Below are 13,875 nucleotides of genomic sequence, written 5' to 3' on the forward strand. Positions count from 1 at the left end.
ATAAATCATACCGCCAGTGAAATGCGTGAACGGAAAACCGCGCAAAAAACGCGGGGGAAAAAATTAGCTGAAAAAATACGCTCAGGTGTGAACCCAGCCTTAATAAGCATGAGGTTTTGATACATTGCGACTATGGTTTCATGATGAATCCTGTAATTCTTGGTGAATTATTATTTGGATGATGGCCACAAAGCTTAGAAGAGGCAATAAGGGGGCTTTCCTATAAGCTCAGCGCATATTGAGGCTGCTGTATAGGGAAAGTACTTATCAATCCCCTATTAGGACTACTATTTGTGTCAGAAGCAAGTTTGACTTTTAGCTCTTTGGGCACTCACCCTATTGGGCTATTGACAATGAATGCATGATGTGTTACAGATATTACATTAAATCATGCATTACTGCAACTATCAGCCCCAATGCATGCACCTTCACACCTGAGCTCAGCGCCAATGCATGCACCTTCAGGTCTGAGCTCAGCCCCAATGCATGCACCCTCAGGTCTGAGCTCAGCCCCAATGCATGCACCCTCAGGTCTGAGCTCAGCCCCAGTGCATGCACCCTCAGACCAGCCCTAATGCATGCAGTCAGACCTGAGATCAGCCCCAATGCATGCAGTCAGACCTGAGATCAGCCCCAGTGCATGAACCTTCAGACCTTAGATCAGCCCCAGTGCATGAACCTTCAGACCTTAGATCAGTCCTAAAGCATGCACCTTCAGACCTTAGATCAGCCCCAATACATGCACCTTCAGATCCCCGATCGACCCCAACTACTGCGGCAGTTCCATCTAGAAAGGGTGTCAGCGAGTGGGCTTTTCCCACACACTGCCGGCCCCAGTTTCAGACAGGCCTATGCTGTCCTTGAGGTGGGCCATGGGCAGGCCAGGCTTTATAAATGACAGCCTAGAGAGCTGCTATTTACAGCTTATGACAACGCTGCATGAAGGCATTGCGTTCGTTCGGTTAAAAGGGTGCTTGCCAGGACCTGCATGCCGCAGTTGCAGATGCCTGTGTTACACTTTCAGCACAGTATGATAGTTTACATACCAGGTAAAATTTCCCCATACCTTTTAAATCAGTCCAATAAGCACAATTCCCCTTTCATGCCTGCAGAATTGCAGTATGGGGGAATGAAACGGAGAATCCGATTGGTTGTCATTAGCAACATGCTCGGTTTGTTTTGATGAATTAAGCCCATTTGCTGCTGCTGCTGCAGAAGAAATAAGAAGCGTTTATAGACCAGATCAGCCAGCGATCAATAATGACAGACGCATAATTTCCTTATAGCTTTTATTATCTGGGAAGTACTCAGAAAAAAGCGTGTGCAGAGATGCGAGACATTTCAGCACACACGATGGGTCCTAAAATCTGTTTTTGAGGTTAGGTAATAAAAATAAACAGCTCAGTACGGGGTTCCAGGCGACTCTCTAATAACTGCGTCCAAATAGCGTGTAGTACTTGGCGGGTTTCTTGCCGCACACACACTTGGTTCCAGGTTGAAGCTCTCTCAGTGGCTTAAAGGGGATGCACAGACTCTTGGCACCCATAGAAGGAGCTCCGGGTTCTAGATCCTGATCCCTGTATCAGAAAATAAAAAGGAGTTAAGAATACGTGCCAAGACTTAACGTTTAGTCCTTTACGGTACCTCTCATGCAAGACATTACACTGCATTAAAGTAGTTAACTGTACTCCAAGAGCAATGTGTAGAGTCAAGGAATTCATTAACCTAATACTAGACACAGCAGAGCACGTAGACACAGCTCCATCGAGAGGTAAGAGCCTACATCCTCTGACTCCTACATCACCAATCGCATTCACACTTCCAAGGCAGATTAGAAGCTCGTGGTTGCAAGAAGCCTCTAATGACTTTTTTTTTTAAATCAAGACTTGTATGTAAAAAGGCATTAAAGGGGTATTTTATGATAACCAGTGGATGTGTTCCAGGATCTCCAGCAAATGGGCTTCAGGATTGGCAGATTACAGACAGAATGGACTAGGGTGGACAGATGCCCAGCACACGGGGCTTCAGGGTGCCCAGCACACGGGGCTTCAGGGTGCCCAGCACACATTCAGATATAACTTCAGCATGCATTATGATCACAGAAACAACATTTCCAATCAGACGGTAATCATAGAATAATGTAAGACAAAAAAACCAGAACGGGGAATTTTACAATAATTGTGTGATGTATGCGAGCGTTGTTGGATCAGATTACCTGGCTGTGATCTTCTTTATCCAATCCTCACAGTCAATCTCCCCACAGAATGGAATCTGCACAATCTGCACAAGGAAAGGAAAACACGTCATTGGTCTCAGATGACAATTGAATAACTTGTTTACTTTGCAGCTCTATAAATACTTTTATATTTTGTATTATTAGTATAATATTTTTTACAAATAATTGTTTCTTACAGGGAATCTGATGGAATTTTCCAACGTAGTGCTACCAATAGTGTCCAGCATTGCCCTCACATTGGCTGACTGCTTCCTCAGACTGAAAAATACACATGTTCCTCTTTCTAATAGGACAGAGGGAGGGGATGATCGTCCTCCTTGGCTGTGTGTGTAATTTGGTCTCCTGCTTATGAGATCTATTCCCTACACATGTTATTTTAGGTGGCCATACATTATGCAAATGTTGGCCGACTCCAGCAACCAACCGAAATTCGGAGAATGGGTGCCGCCGTCAGCTCATCGAAGGAGCCAAGTTGCCACCTCTGTTCAGGTATTCGGACAGAATCTCATGGGGACACCTAATGTAAGGGGGCGCTATGACAGGGACAAATGATGTAAGGGGGCGCTCTGACGGGGACAAGTGATGTAAGGGGGCGCTCTGACGGGGACAAGTGATGTAAGGGGGCGCTCTGACGGGGTCAACTGATGTACGGGGACAACTGATGTAAGGGTATTAGAGAATCACCTGCACATCATACAGCGATTGAACCAAACAAAATATCCGTTGGGGCTCGAAATGATGACACGGATGGCGCGGGGTAGCAATCCAAGTAAAGATAGTAGTTACCAGTCACAATGTCGCCCTGATGAAGGGACCCTGCACGTCCCCGAAACATTGGCTTCTTGACGCATGTGACATATCAATAAAAGTGCTATCCTTTTTGCACATTACTATTTTTAACTGATGTAAGGGAGCACACTGACTGACACAACTGATGTAAGCTGTACTTTTTTCAGTGAAGCAGCCACAATGTAGTACAACCACATCACACTGTGCTTTGCCTATAGAACTTAATAAAATGTCACTTGTGACATTTCAATAAAGTTCTAACAAAAAATGTTTTTAAAGTATGATGCACAGAGATAGGCTGCTGGTGGTGTTAATGCAGCCTAAATGGCGGACCGTGGTTCTGTCTAGACCGCAATTTGAACCACGGCTCAATTAAAATTTTGGTCACCAGATATCCTCGAATTTTAATTCACTACCCCTAAAATAGAGAATTCTAATAGACCAGACAGTGGATGAGCCTTGAGAGCCCTATAGACTGCTATCGGATACAGCAGCAGCTTATGGCTCTGTAATGATCTGCCATAAAGGTTAAATGATGCCATTGCTCAGTAAAAAACTATTGCTTCCTATTGAGGTTAATACCAATGTTTATCATCCGTCTGATCAACCTTGAAAGAGTACACTCCCCTTACGTTATCAGGAACACATCTCACAGTGACATTTTATTGCATCTTATCTAGATAAACATCTGGAATTTGAAGCCATTTTAGGAAAAGGTTGTTTTGCGTATATGGCTTAAGAGTAGTTAGTGTCAAGTGGGGAAAAGAACCTTGAATACTTCATATGTAAAGAAAACTGCTCGCTTCCTCTATAAAAGCAAATAACTCTGTTTGAAAAACAAATGCAAGTTGCCTTGGTGTTCCTAAAGAGACGTTTCCATTTTAATTTTGGTGCAAAACGCACAGACATTAACATGTAAGCTTGGCAAGCATTTAGGATTTCTGTTGAGCAATTCCTGATGTCCATGATTGAAAGACTAAATTAGGCCAGGTAGCATCAAAATAACTGCTTCGCCCCTGTGCACCTATAGTAGGCTGCCAAATGTTGGCAACTGATGTGGAGGGGGGTGCAGTACATTGCAGAAACTCGATACCCGGCCTTCAAGACAGGGGAGCACTGAGAAATACAGCCATGGCTGCTTGACAACACAGGGCCACAATTGGGAGACTAGGACAGAACATTGTCATCTTACAGGAAGTGACTGAATAAGACCTTCATGGTAGTATCTCAACTAATCTTTTAATGAAAATTGGAGATTTAAAATGACTGAAAATTACTTTTTGGACATCACATTAGCATGGTAAACCCTATATACGATTAGTGATGTGTATCACTTCCGGTATTGCTGTTTACATTCTCTGTCTCTTAGAGCCAGGACAAGAAGATGGTGAAGCAGATCTCTGCTTCATCAGCTTCTTTGGGGTCCCGAGGTGATATTAGACCCCTGATGTCTCCATAAAGAGGACCTGTTGCATCATATTTTTTATTTCATAGGGGGCTTGTTAGCCCCTATGTGGTAGCAATAAAGCTCAATAAAAAAAAATGTAAAGTAACATTAAAAAAAAAATTAAAAGATGCAAAAAAAAGTTTTTAAAGTCCCTGAACCCCACATACACACATCGGATGTGCCTCCGTGCAAAAACAATTGCGCCACACGTTACATATCGCCGTGAAAGTCTGAGTGAGAGCAATAGTTAAATGGCCTTCAGTCACTGTTAAAACTAAACTGATGAGTAATAAAAGCTTTTAAAGTGCCACCTATGGAAAATTTGGGGTAGTGTAGTTTTTTGCGTTTTAACGTGCGCATGCAATTTTAAGGCTCGACATGTTTGGCATCAATTCAACCAGCGTGACCCCGTTTTCTAGCCAAAAATTCAGATCTTCTCATGTGTGTGCAAATAGTGCGAAATTGTGGTTAAATGGCAACTTGCTATGGCTTGGACATTTAAAATTACACCCCTGCAAAGCTGCCTTTCCAGCAGTCCAAGGCATTTCCCATTAGGACACAGCCCTCCCCCCGGGGTGGTCTGAGAAAACCTGGAAATCTACCAAAATAAGTCTACGGGCTTAATTCACAGTTTTAAACACCAGGATAAGGATCTTTGTTTACTTGGTGACTAACTGTCTCATCTATTAGCAAAAACCTAAAAATATCCGAAAATAAGGATCCTTATCCTGGTGACTTAACTTTATGAACTGAATTTTAGAACCGGTCAAATCTCCCTGCCCCAAAAAAACTTAATATGAAGAAACACATACTTTTCCTGTATCCAGCTGTTTCTGGAATTCCTCCATAGTATCCGTTGCCACCATGTGGCTGGTCAAATCGGCAAGTGCCCTAAATCAAAGGCAAAAAAGTAACCTGTCATGGTATATCCAAAAAAAAACATGTTTCTGGAGTTTTAAGGGAGAAAGTTAATTAAGAGCCTTCACCGAATACAGTGTCTACAAGTTAATTAACAATATACATACATGTGTACCTGCTGGTGAGAGTAGTATGTGTGGTCTGCTAAGAATGTGTACCAGTCTGCTTGAGTGCAGAGTGTCCAGACAAGAAGTGTCTCAGAAGAGGTTTCCCACAAGCCTGTTGGCAGCTTGGATTTGTTCATTAATGTGTGTGTTGTGCTTTTATGGTGGTTACCGTTGCGTCTTCAGACTAAGGGGGCCACTTTGGGGGTTCTTGTGATCATCTGCCAGTGTACTGGCCAACTTCCAAGGAAGAGCGACGGACAGTGGTAGCTTACGCATCGTCTGCCCTCCCATGGCCCTACGCCCCCTCACCAAAGGTGCAAGTATACCAATTTCTTTCTTGTCCATTGAAGAACACAGGAAATGTTAAACCACTTGCAGTCCAACCGTGCCAAAAACAGCTTAACATGCTAAACGAAAACAAGGGACTGCCTTCAGCTTAAAGAGCCGTCTGAAGGACCTTATGCCCAACGCTGCGTTAGATGAGGCAGAAACACCTGAAAAAACTTGGAGAATGTGAAGTCCAGGTGGCAGCCTTACAAACTTGGGAAACAGAAGGCGGATGCTAAAATGCAGAGAAGCCCTCACACCACTGATGGAGTTAACCTTAACTGAAATGAGGAGAACCTTATCCTTAAGACCAAAAGCCTATGCAATGGTCTGTCTAAGCCACTTACAAAATAGAGTACCGTGGAGCTGGGGCACCCTTCCAAGGCCCATCTGGAATGACAAATAATCTGGCACAGTAGATTGCCTTGCAGCACTGGGGGTCCCTGGTTTGAATACCGGACAGGACACTATCTGCAGGTAGTTTGCATGTTTTTCTTGTGGTTTCCTCCCACATTCCAAAGACATGCTGGAAGTCTAAATTGGCCCTGCATAAGTGTGCAATAAGGAACTTAGATTGTAAGCTCCTCGAGGGCAGGGACTGATGTGAATGTACAGTGTGTGAAGTGCTGCGTAAATTGTCGGCGCTATATAAATACTTGTAATAAATAAAGTCTTTCTGAAAGTAGCTAGGTGAGAGATGAAGCCAAACAGCCCAAGACACTACCTAGACAATGGAAAGAAATCCCCTTCTGGTAAAGTTGAGCTGGATAGAAAGAATGTCCTGGTTAACGAAAAAGAGAAAAACAACCTTAGGGAAGGAAGGGCTAGGCCTCAACACCACCTTGTCTCTGTCTCACACAGAGGTTTCTGTGTGAGACAGAGGACCAAATGTAGATCCCACAGATGGAGAGGATTTGCCTGGGGGGAGCTACATAGGAGAATCCCTGCACAAAGGACTACTTGTTGCACATGGAGGCCAGGAGGTCCACATCCCGCATCTGTGACACAGGTCCAGAAAAACCTCTGGGTGCAAAGACTACCTTTCTGTGATCAGACGCTGAGGACAGAAACAAATTTCCTGCAAGCTACACACTGTTCTGCCCAAGACAGAATTCAGAATTTGCTCTACCTCGTTTGCCACAGAGAGACTTCTTGTTCCTCCTTGATGATTGATGGACACCACTGTGGCATTGTCCAACAATCTGACATCCATCATCAGGATTTTTCAAAACATGGAAAACAACAACTTCCCTCATGTCATAGGCAAAGCATGATCGGTAAAATGACTAATCTTATTCATTTCATTCCGAAAATTTGAACTCGAATGTAAGTATTTAGAGCCATGAGGTCCAGAATGGAGTGAATGCCTTCTTTGGACTTGAAAGCGAGGAGGGGGCAAGCAACGAAACTCAAGTTTGTAACCTTGGAAAATCTCCTTTTGCATCCAGGCATAAGATGAAAGCTGTTCAAGCATCCGCAAAGGCCTGCAGAGGTCCCCCCACTTTGAAAAGTGGGGACACACCTGCATGCTGAGGAGGGCTTGTTACTGGATTTGGCAGACTCAGAGTGTGAGGTTTTGAAGGTGGTTGATGAAACAAGCTTTGGAGGGTCTCAAAATGGAAGTCGACAGAGTGGTAACGCATAAGCGATACATCTGGAAAGAAACAGACGGAGATGACTCGCAAGTCTGCAATTAAAGATTTTTTCATTGGGTGAGGCAAGTACTCTTGCCCCAGTAGCATCCATGATGATAACATCAAGGGTGAGGCCAAAGAAGAGTTGGTCCTGATGGCCATGCAGAGCAAACCGTTTTCCTAGGAGAGTTCCGCAGTCCAGCACTTTAGCAACAGAGCCCTGTGCATAGCCACTAAAAACAGACTAAAGCAAGACAAAAAGACAGGATGATTCTAACAACCCATCACAGCTAAAGTTCAGAGCCAAAGACATCTGAACCATATGCTTAATGACCCGCTGGTCAATGTCAGACGCATTAAGATGCCGTTTAGTGAATTTAGACCAGTCAGCCATGGTCTGACACAAAAAAATTACAGCCAGGATGTAAAGCAGAACCAGATCTAAAACAAACCCGGCTAAAGAGAACACGGCCCTAGAAAGAGCTTCCAGCAACTTCTATGTAGGGTAATTAAAGGAAGGGGCATCACCCATCAGTATCGAAATAGCCTTGTTAAGGTGAGAAATGGCCAGATCCACAGTAGGGGTGAATCCAGGAAGACAAACTCCTCTCTAAGCAAATACAGAGATCACAAGCGTTTGGGAGGAGCAAAAACCACATCCGGGCGCTTCCAACCTTTACACAGAAAGTGGGTGCAAAGGGAAGGTTTTAGGGGCCCTGTAGGACCCAAAGTATGATACAGCACTGATAAAAGCAGCAAGCTGATACTTAAGCTTTAGAGTGATGCGTACCCCATCAACAAGTGAGGCCAAAATTCAACTTAGGAGAAATAGCAGAAGGCTGAGACTCCTCAGAGGAAAAGCTCATCAGTCAGGGACTTGAGCAATTAATTATCGGAGAGAGTCTAAAGCTGGCCGTACACCTATAGATTATCTGCAGATTTTCTATGGTCAGATGGAAAAAGTGCAACATATTCCTCCATCTACACTAAACTGTGTGGATGGGGGAATCTCCCGCTGGGCCAGGCTTCAGTATCTTGCTAGTCGGCCCTACTGGCTCTCAGAACACCTGAACAACGCCTGCATCCAATCAGATTGTTCAGGTATTCCGAGAGCCAGCGGGGCCGGCTAGCAAGATACTGAAGCTTGGCCAAGCGGGAGATTACTCCATCCACACAGTTTGGCGTAGATGGAGGAATCTGTTGCACTTTTTCCATCTCACCCTAGAAAATCTGCAGAAAATCTATAGGTATACGGCCAGCTTAAAGCCAAAGGTTTGGACAAAGGCTGCGGTCAGAAAGACACTGAGTTTGCATGATAGCAGAAAATGTCCTCCTGCTGGATCAGCAATGCCGTACGAGGCAAAAAAAAAGGACACTGATAAGTGGATAGATTGTAATATCAGAGGGCAACAAGATCCCAGGCAATGGATGTTGCCACTATTAAGAATTGCTCAGAGTGGTCCATGTGTTCGCGTCAACCTGGGAGTTTTGGGAGTTTCCGCCCACCTTCATGTATTCCAGCTATATACAGCTCCACCTGTCTCAGCTGTCACTAACTGCAGCTGCTGTCACAGAACCCCTGCGCCCTATGGTCTGGTGCGCCTTATGGAGCGCAAAATACGATAATCTGTCAGGGAAGCTGGGAGCCCCTTATATTGAGCACAACAAATGTGCAGACCTGGGAACTCAAAGCAGAGATCTCACCAACAGAGTCCAAGAGAGACAGAGTAAACTGTGAAGGGGTTTTAACTCTACAGCATCTACCAAAAGCTGCATTTAGCGCTGCATTGCAGGCAGTTGATTACATGGGCTGCATTCTTTTTTAATGCAATGCAAACAACAAATGGCATGTGCACTGTGGTGGTTTGAATGGAAAGTGTGTTCCCTGCTATTGTATTAGTGTGTTTGAAAGTCAATAAAAATGAAAGAACTCCAGCCAAAAATAAGAAAAATGTAATTGCCCAGATAAAATAACAAAACAGACTGATGGCCAGCATAATTCAACCCACTACTACTGAGCCTAGTTCATCTTGGACCCGCCCTCGCATGTGGCTGGACAGTGGAAGGAGAAACGGCAAAATGATAAGCTCCTCTCTTCCTAACTGCACTGAAACACATTAAAGTGCAGTAATATGAGTGTTTAACCAGACGGTACCATAATGCAACAGTACAGATGGGCCCTTAAGAAAATCTTTGAACATGTTGAAAAACAGATCCACCTATTCAGAGATCTGGTAATCAGGAACTTCTGACCTTGTGGTACCATCTGAGGCCTTGTTCACACCAAGGGCGTAGCAGGTGCAGAGCAGATCAGGTGCAGACCGGATCAAAACTGCGTCCAATGTATTCCAATGGTATTTTTTGCTCCAGTTCACATCGCAGGTGAAAAAACTGCAGCAGGCCCTATTTTACCTGCTCTGGAATGCATGCAAACGCATCAAAAACGCATGGAACGCTTTAAGCCCACGTAAAAAAAAAAAAAAAAAATTATTTTTTTTTTAACCAAAAATGCGGCAAAACCCACTGCACTGCGTGTGCAGAAACCTGAGCGGATCTGCTCTGCATTTGGTGTGAACAAGGCCTTAGGTATGAGCATGGAATGTACAGATAGATTACCTGCTGTAGAGGTTGGTGTGAATCTCTTCCAGAATATCCTTTAATTTAGTTTCTGCCTGGTCCTCTGCGATGGTCAGTTTCTCTCCTGTGTCTCGTCGGACTGCTACAAACTGGTTCATTTTCATATCTCTAGGGCCCACTTCCAGTCTGATAGGGACACCCTTAAAATGAACAAATCAAAAATGTAACAACTTCGATCTCATTAAAGCCTAAATACACACAAAAAACAAACGTATTTTGTTTTGGCTAGAGTGGGTAAGGGTTAGAACCTCTATCAAGTTATTGCAGTCTATGTCCCTGTTGGGGAGTTTTACCTTCTCTACCTGTTAGGGCAAGAAATGATGAAAAGTATCTCCAATGGGGACAAAGACAAACCAATAACACAGTGGGGAGAATTTATCAAAACTGGAGGAGACAAAATCTGGAGCAGCTGTGCATGGCAACCAATCAGCTTCTATCTTCAGTTTGTTCATTTAGGATTTGCAAATGAGAGAGAGAAGCTAATTGGTTGCCATGGACAGCTGCTCCAGATTTTGTCTGCTCCAGTTTTGATCAATTCCCTTCCATGTTTTTTTTTTTTTCCAATAGAAAAAGGAAGGATGGGAACCTCTGACAATGTTTATTGCTGTCTGTGCCTTTTTGCCCCAGGGACAGTGACATCCCATTTTGTGGAAAAGACAGACATTTCTAACTGTTCCCCGCTATATCCAAAATAAAAAATAAAAATAATGTCTGGGGTTAGACTTTAAAAGCAAGACCTTGTTCAAGGTATTTGATTGCCAAAGTTTCTGACACATCAAGCTGCAAAGTTAGAATAAAATGGCACTTGTATTATTACCACATGTAAACACAATGCTTGATTCGTTATAGTGACTTTGCCGTTTTCCCCAAGAAATAAAAAGATCTACCTGCAACAGAACACTGAATATTTACCTCTACGGTGGGCAGCAAGTCCCAAACGCCTCTACCTTACAGCACTGCAGCAAAGTCTTCAACATTTGACACTTCAAGGAGTGCTGAATGCCTGTGTCCCCCTGTTGTGGGCTGTGGTTCTGCCTGCCAGCCCCAAGCCACTAAATAGTGGCGGGAAACTAGAGCTACTTTAAAAAGAAAAGGGTTTCATATGTCCCCATCTCCTGCAATAGTACCCTCACAATTTTAAGAAACTCAAAATCACAATAATGTTACACTGGGTGAAAAAGCCAAAATCTGACATGAGATCACTTTCACTTTGCACCTTGCTATGAGTATGTTTCTTACAGAACGGAAGAGGAGAAAAAAGAAAAGTGAGTATATGGCTTGGGGGAATAAAGTGAACTTTTTGTGCCCTGCGAGGACAAAGAACAGGTCCACTTTATGCACAACACTACATATGGTATTGGACATAACCAATTACCTCCCCAGAATGTCTTGCAGCCTTTATAATATTTTCTAGCCCAGATCCCTCTCAATTCCGAGCCAGAGGTTGGAGAGTGAGGAACTGTGACCCTGTGCTCTGGGAAGGGTCAGCATATAACAGAGAAGTTACTTTCACCTTATGATGTGTGTCCTTCTATGCAAACGTTGGGTAATATTCTTTTCCTTTTTTGCCACCAAATGTTGACTTTTAAATATATGAGATATCCATGAAAAACATATTGTTTTCCGCCCTGAATCCAACGCAGACATTATGTTTAAAAAATAAGATTGTTGAGATACTTTATCTGCAAATGAATGCCAATGTTTAACTAGTCTGAACTTAGCATATTAATCAGTCACACATAAAGTACAAGACGTTGCTGCATTTATGTTATGTTTTATAATAATATACCATTTTTACAGTACATTATAGCTGGATGAGGATAAGACCATAAAGAATAATAAAAGTTCTATGTCATGACCCTTTGTAGACGTTCACAATTTTTTTTGCTGCGCTTGTCCTTAACCAACAAAAGGTGATAGAAGGTTGGCAGGAATATGCCGTAAGCTCCTCACCTTAAGCTCCCAGTGGTTGAACTTCCACCCAGGGGAGTAGTTGTCACGCAAATCCGTCCTCGCTCTGATTTCGACGTTCAGAATGCGTTTTAAATACTGGTTGCATTTCTGCAGAAGTGCTTCTTTGTCTGCTTCAGCTAATGTGTTTGTGATCCCGCATGGAATTATGATAACCTGGGAGGGAAAAGAAAAAATAAACCAAATGTGTGAAGGGCAAACCAAAAATGTATTAATCACAAAACATGCACTGTGATTAAAAACAAAGTTTTGTGGTCAGTCGTCTTGCGCGGAGTTCTTCAATTCTGCTGCAAGTAGAACATTACCACTATGGAGTGTGTGCGCATTACCTCCAGGTTCTCAGATTTCTTTCACAAACCAAAAACACACCAATAAATGCCTTCAACCTGAGACCGACTATGGTAGGGTTATTAAAAACCAACTTCGCCTGCACCCCACATGAATTTTTTTAATATTTTTTTTTTTACAAACATTAGTACCACTCTTTGGATTAGTGTACCGTGATTGAAAGGCACCGTAGTGAAGCCCTGGACATCAACTCCATGACCTTATTCACTCACATGAAGAGAGTCAAATGCTGCTGGGCATCATTCAGCCCAAAGAAGGAACAGCTCCCAAATGTAGGTAAGTATTGCACAGAGAGCTTTTTTTTCAGCTGCATCCAGAGACAATCATGCAGATGCAACCACCAGCAGCCTGTCCTGGACAAGTATTTTTTTTATTAGTTATTTATATAGCGCTGTCAATTCATGCACATCAATCCCTGACCTCAAGGAGCTTACAATCTAAGGTACAAGTGAAAAAATAAGCATTTAAAAAGGAGAACTATGGGGTTAAGGCTTTTCCCCATAGTTCTCCTTAGGGTAACGGGAGGACACAAACTAGCGTCCTCCCGTCACCCTAGGCTCAGTATACCGCGAGCTATAGCTCGCGGTATACTGAGACGCTGAAGCGGATCCCAACAATTTTGTTTGGAACCGCCCAGCTGCGTGACTGACAGCTGTCTCTGCCTATCTAGAGGCAGAGCCAGCTGTACCCGCCCCCTCCCCCATCCGTTCCGCCAGTCAGCGCTGGCGGATCGGAGCGGGGAATCCAGCCCCTCCCGTCACAGAAGTCTCATTGTCACAGGTCAGCTAGAACTATGAGGTGAGTGAAAAGTACTCACCTCATAGTTCTCCTTTAAAGGGAGTTATATACAGTATTGCACAAAAACTAGGTCTAGTGGGTTACGAGTCTATGGGAGAAAGACAAATAGTTTGTTCATGGTTTGCCTGCCAGGGTTTCCATACTTCCTCAGATTTCATGAGGCATCCCCCAAGGGAGTAGATCATTTCTTTTATAAGTTCATTAGGTAGTCCAAGAGGATAAGGTTGGCCTGCCCCATGTCATCCAATAGGTAGTAACTGTTTTCCTGTGTCATCTTTTAATTGGGTATGGGTAATATGAGACATTTAAGTGCACCTCAAAAAGTGAGGGTTTGCCATGTTATAGGAAACATCTAAAAATATTACTTTTGCTTAAGTATTACTCTAAAAACGCTTCTTTTTTCTTCAATTCCTCCTGAAAAATATCAGTATACTTCATTGTATGTGAGCCTAAGCCTACAAGTTGCATGGCTGTATATCTGCAGTGTGAGACTAAGGTACTCCTGCCTCTGACTGATAGTCTCACCATTTTTTGAGTGAATTGCTTGAGGTCACTACTGTCTTGCTCACTGAAGAGAAATTCTGCATTGCATTCATCTCCCTGCTTCTCTTTCTGGTGTTTCTGCGGATCTGTGCTCCCTCCACCTCTGCTGCTGATTTTTAA

The 13,875-nt window shown here is 43.5% G+C and overlaps 1 protein-coding gene across 4 annotated transcripts in view; it reads right to left on the reverse strand.

Annotated features, from left to right (window-relative positions):
* Window positions 1-1,274: 1,274 nt before the first annotated feature.
* The window catches only part of EPRS (glutamyl-prolyl-tRNA synthetase), a 68,865-nt gene continuing 56,264 nt past the window's right edge, over window positions 1,275-13,875 (reverse strand). For all 4 annotated transcript variants that reach the window (XM_018572200.1, XM_018572208.1, XM_018572225.1 and 1 more), the window contains 5 exons: window positions 12,049-12,222; window positions 10,075-10,235; window positions 5,285-5,363; window positions 2,216-2,280; window positions 1,275-1,577 (listed from right to left, as the gene is read on the reverse strand). In XM_018572200.1, the coding sequence (XP_018427702.1) occupies window positions 1,427-1,577; window positions 2,216-2,280; window positions 5,285-5,363; window positions 10,075-10,235; window positions 12,049-12,222 (630 nt within the window). In that variant the 3' untranslated portion in view covers window positions 1,275-1,426. The remainder of the gene's footprint in view (window positions 1,578-2,215; window positions 2,281-5,284; window positions 5,364-10,074; window positions 10,236-12,048; window positions 12,223-13,875) is intronic.

The sequence above is a fragment of the Nanorana parkeri genome, unplaced genomic scaffold, assembly GCF_000935625.1.
Source record: "Nanorana parkeri isolate BGI_ZX_2015 unplaced genomic scaffold, ASM93562v1 scaffold43, whole genome shotgun sequence".
NCBI classification, from domain to species: domain Eukaryota; kingdom Metazoa; phylum Chordata; class Amphibia; order Anura; family Dicroglossidae; genus Nanorana; species Nanorana parkeri.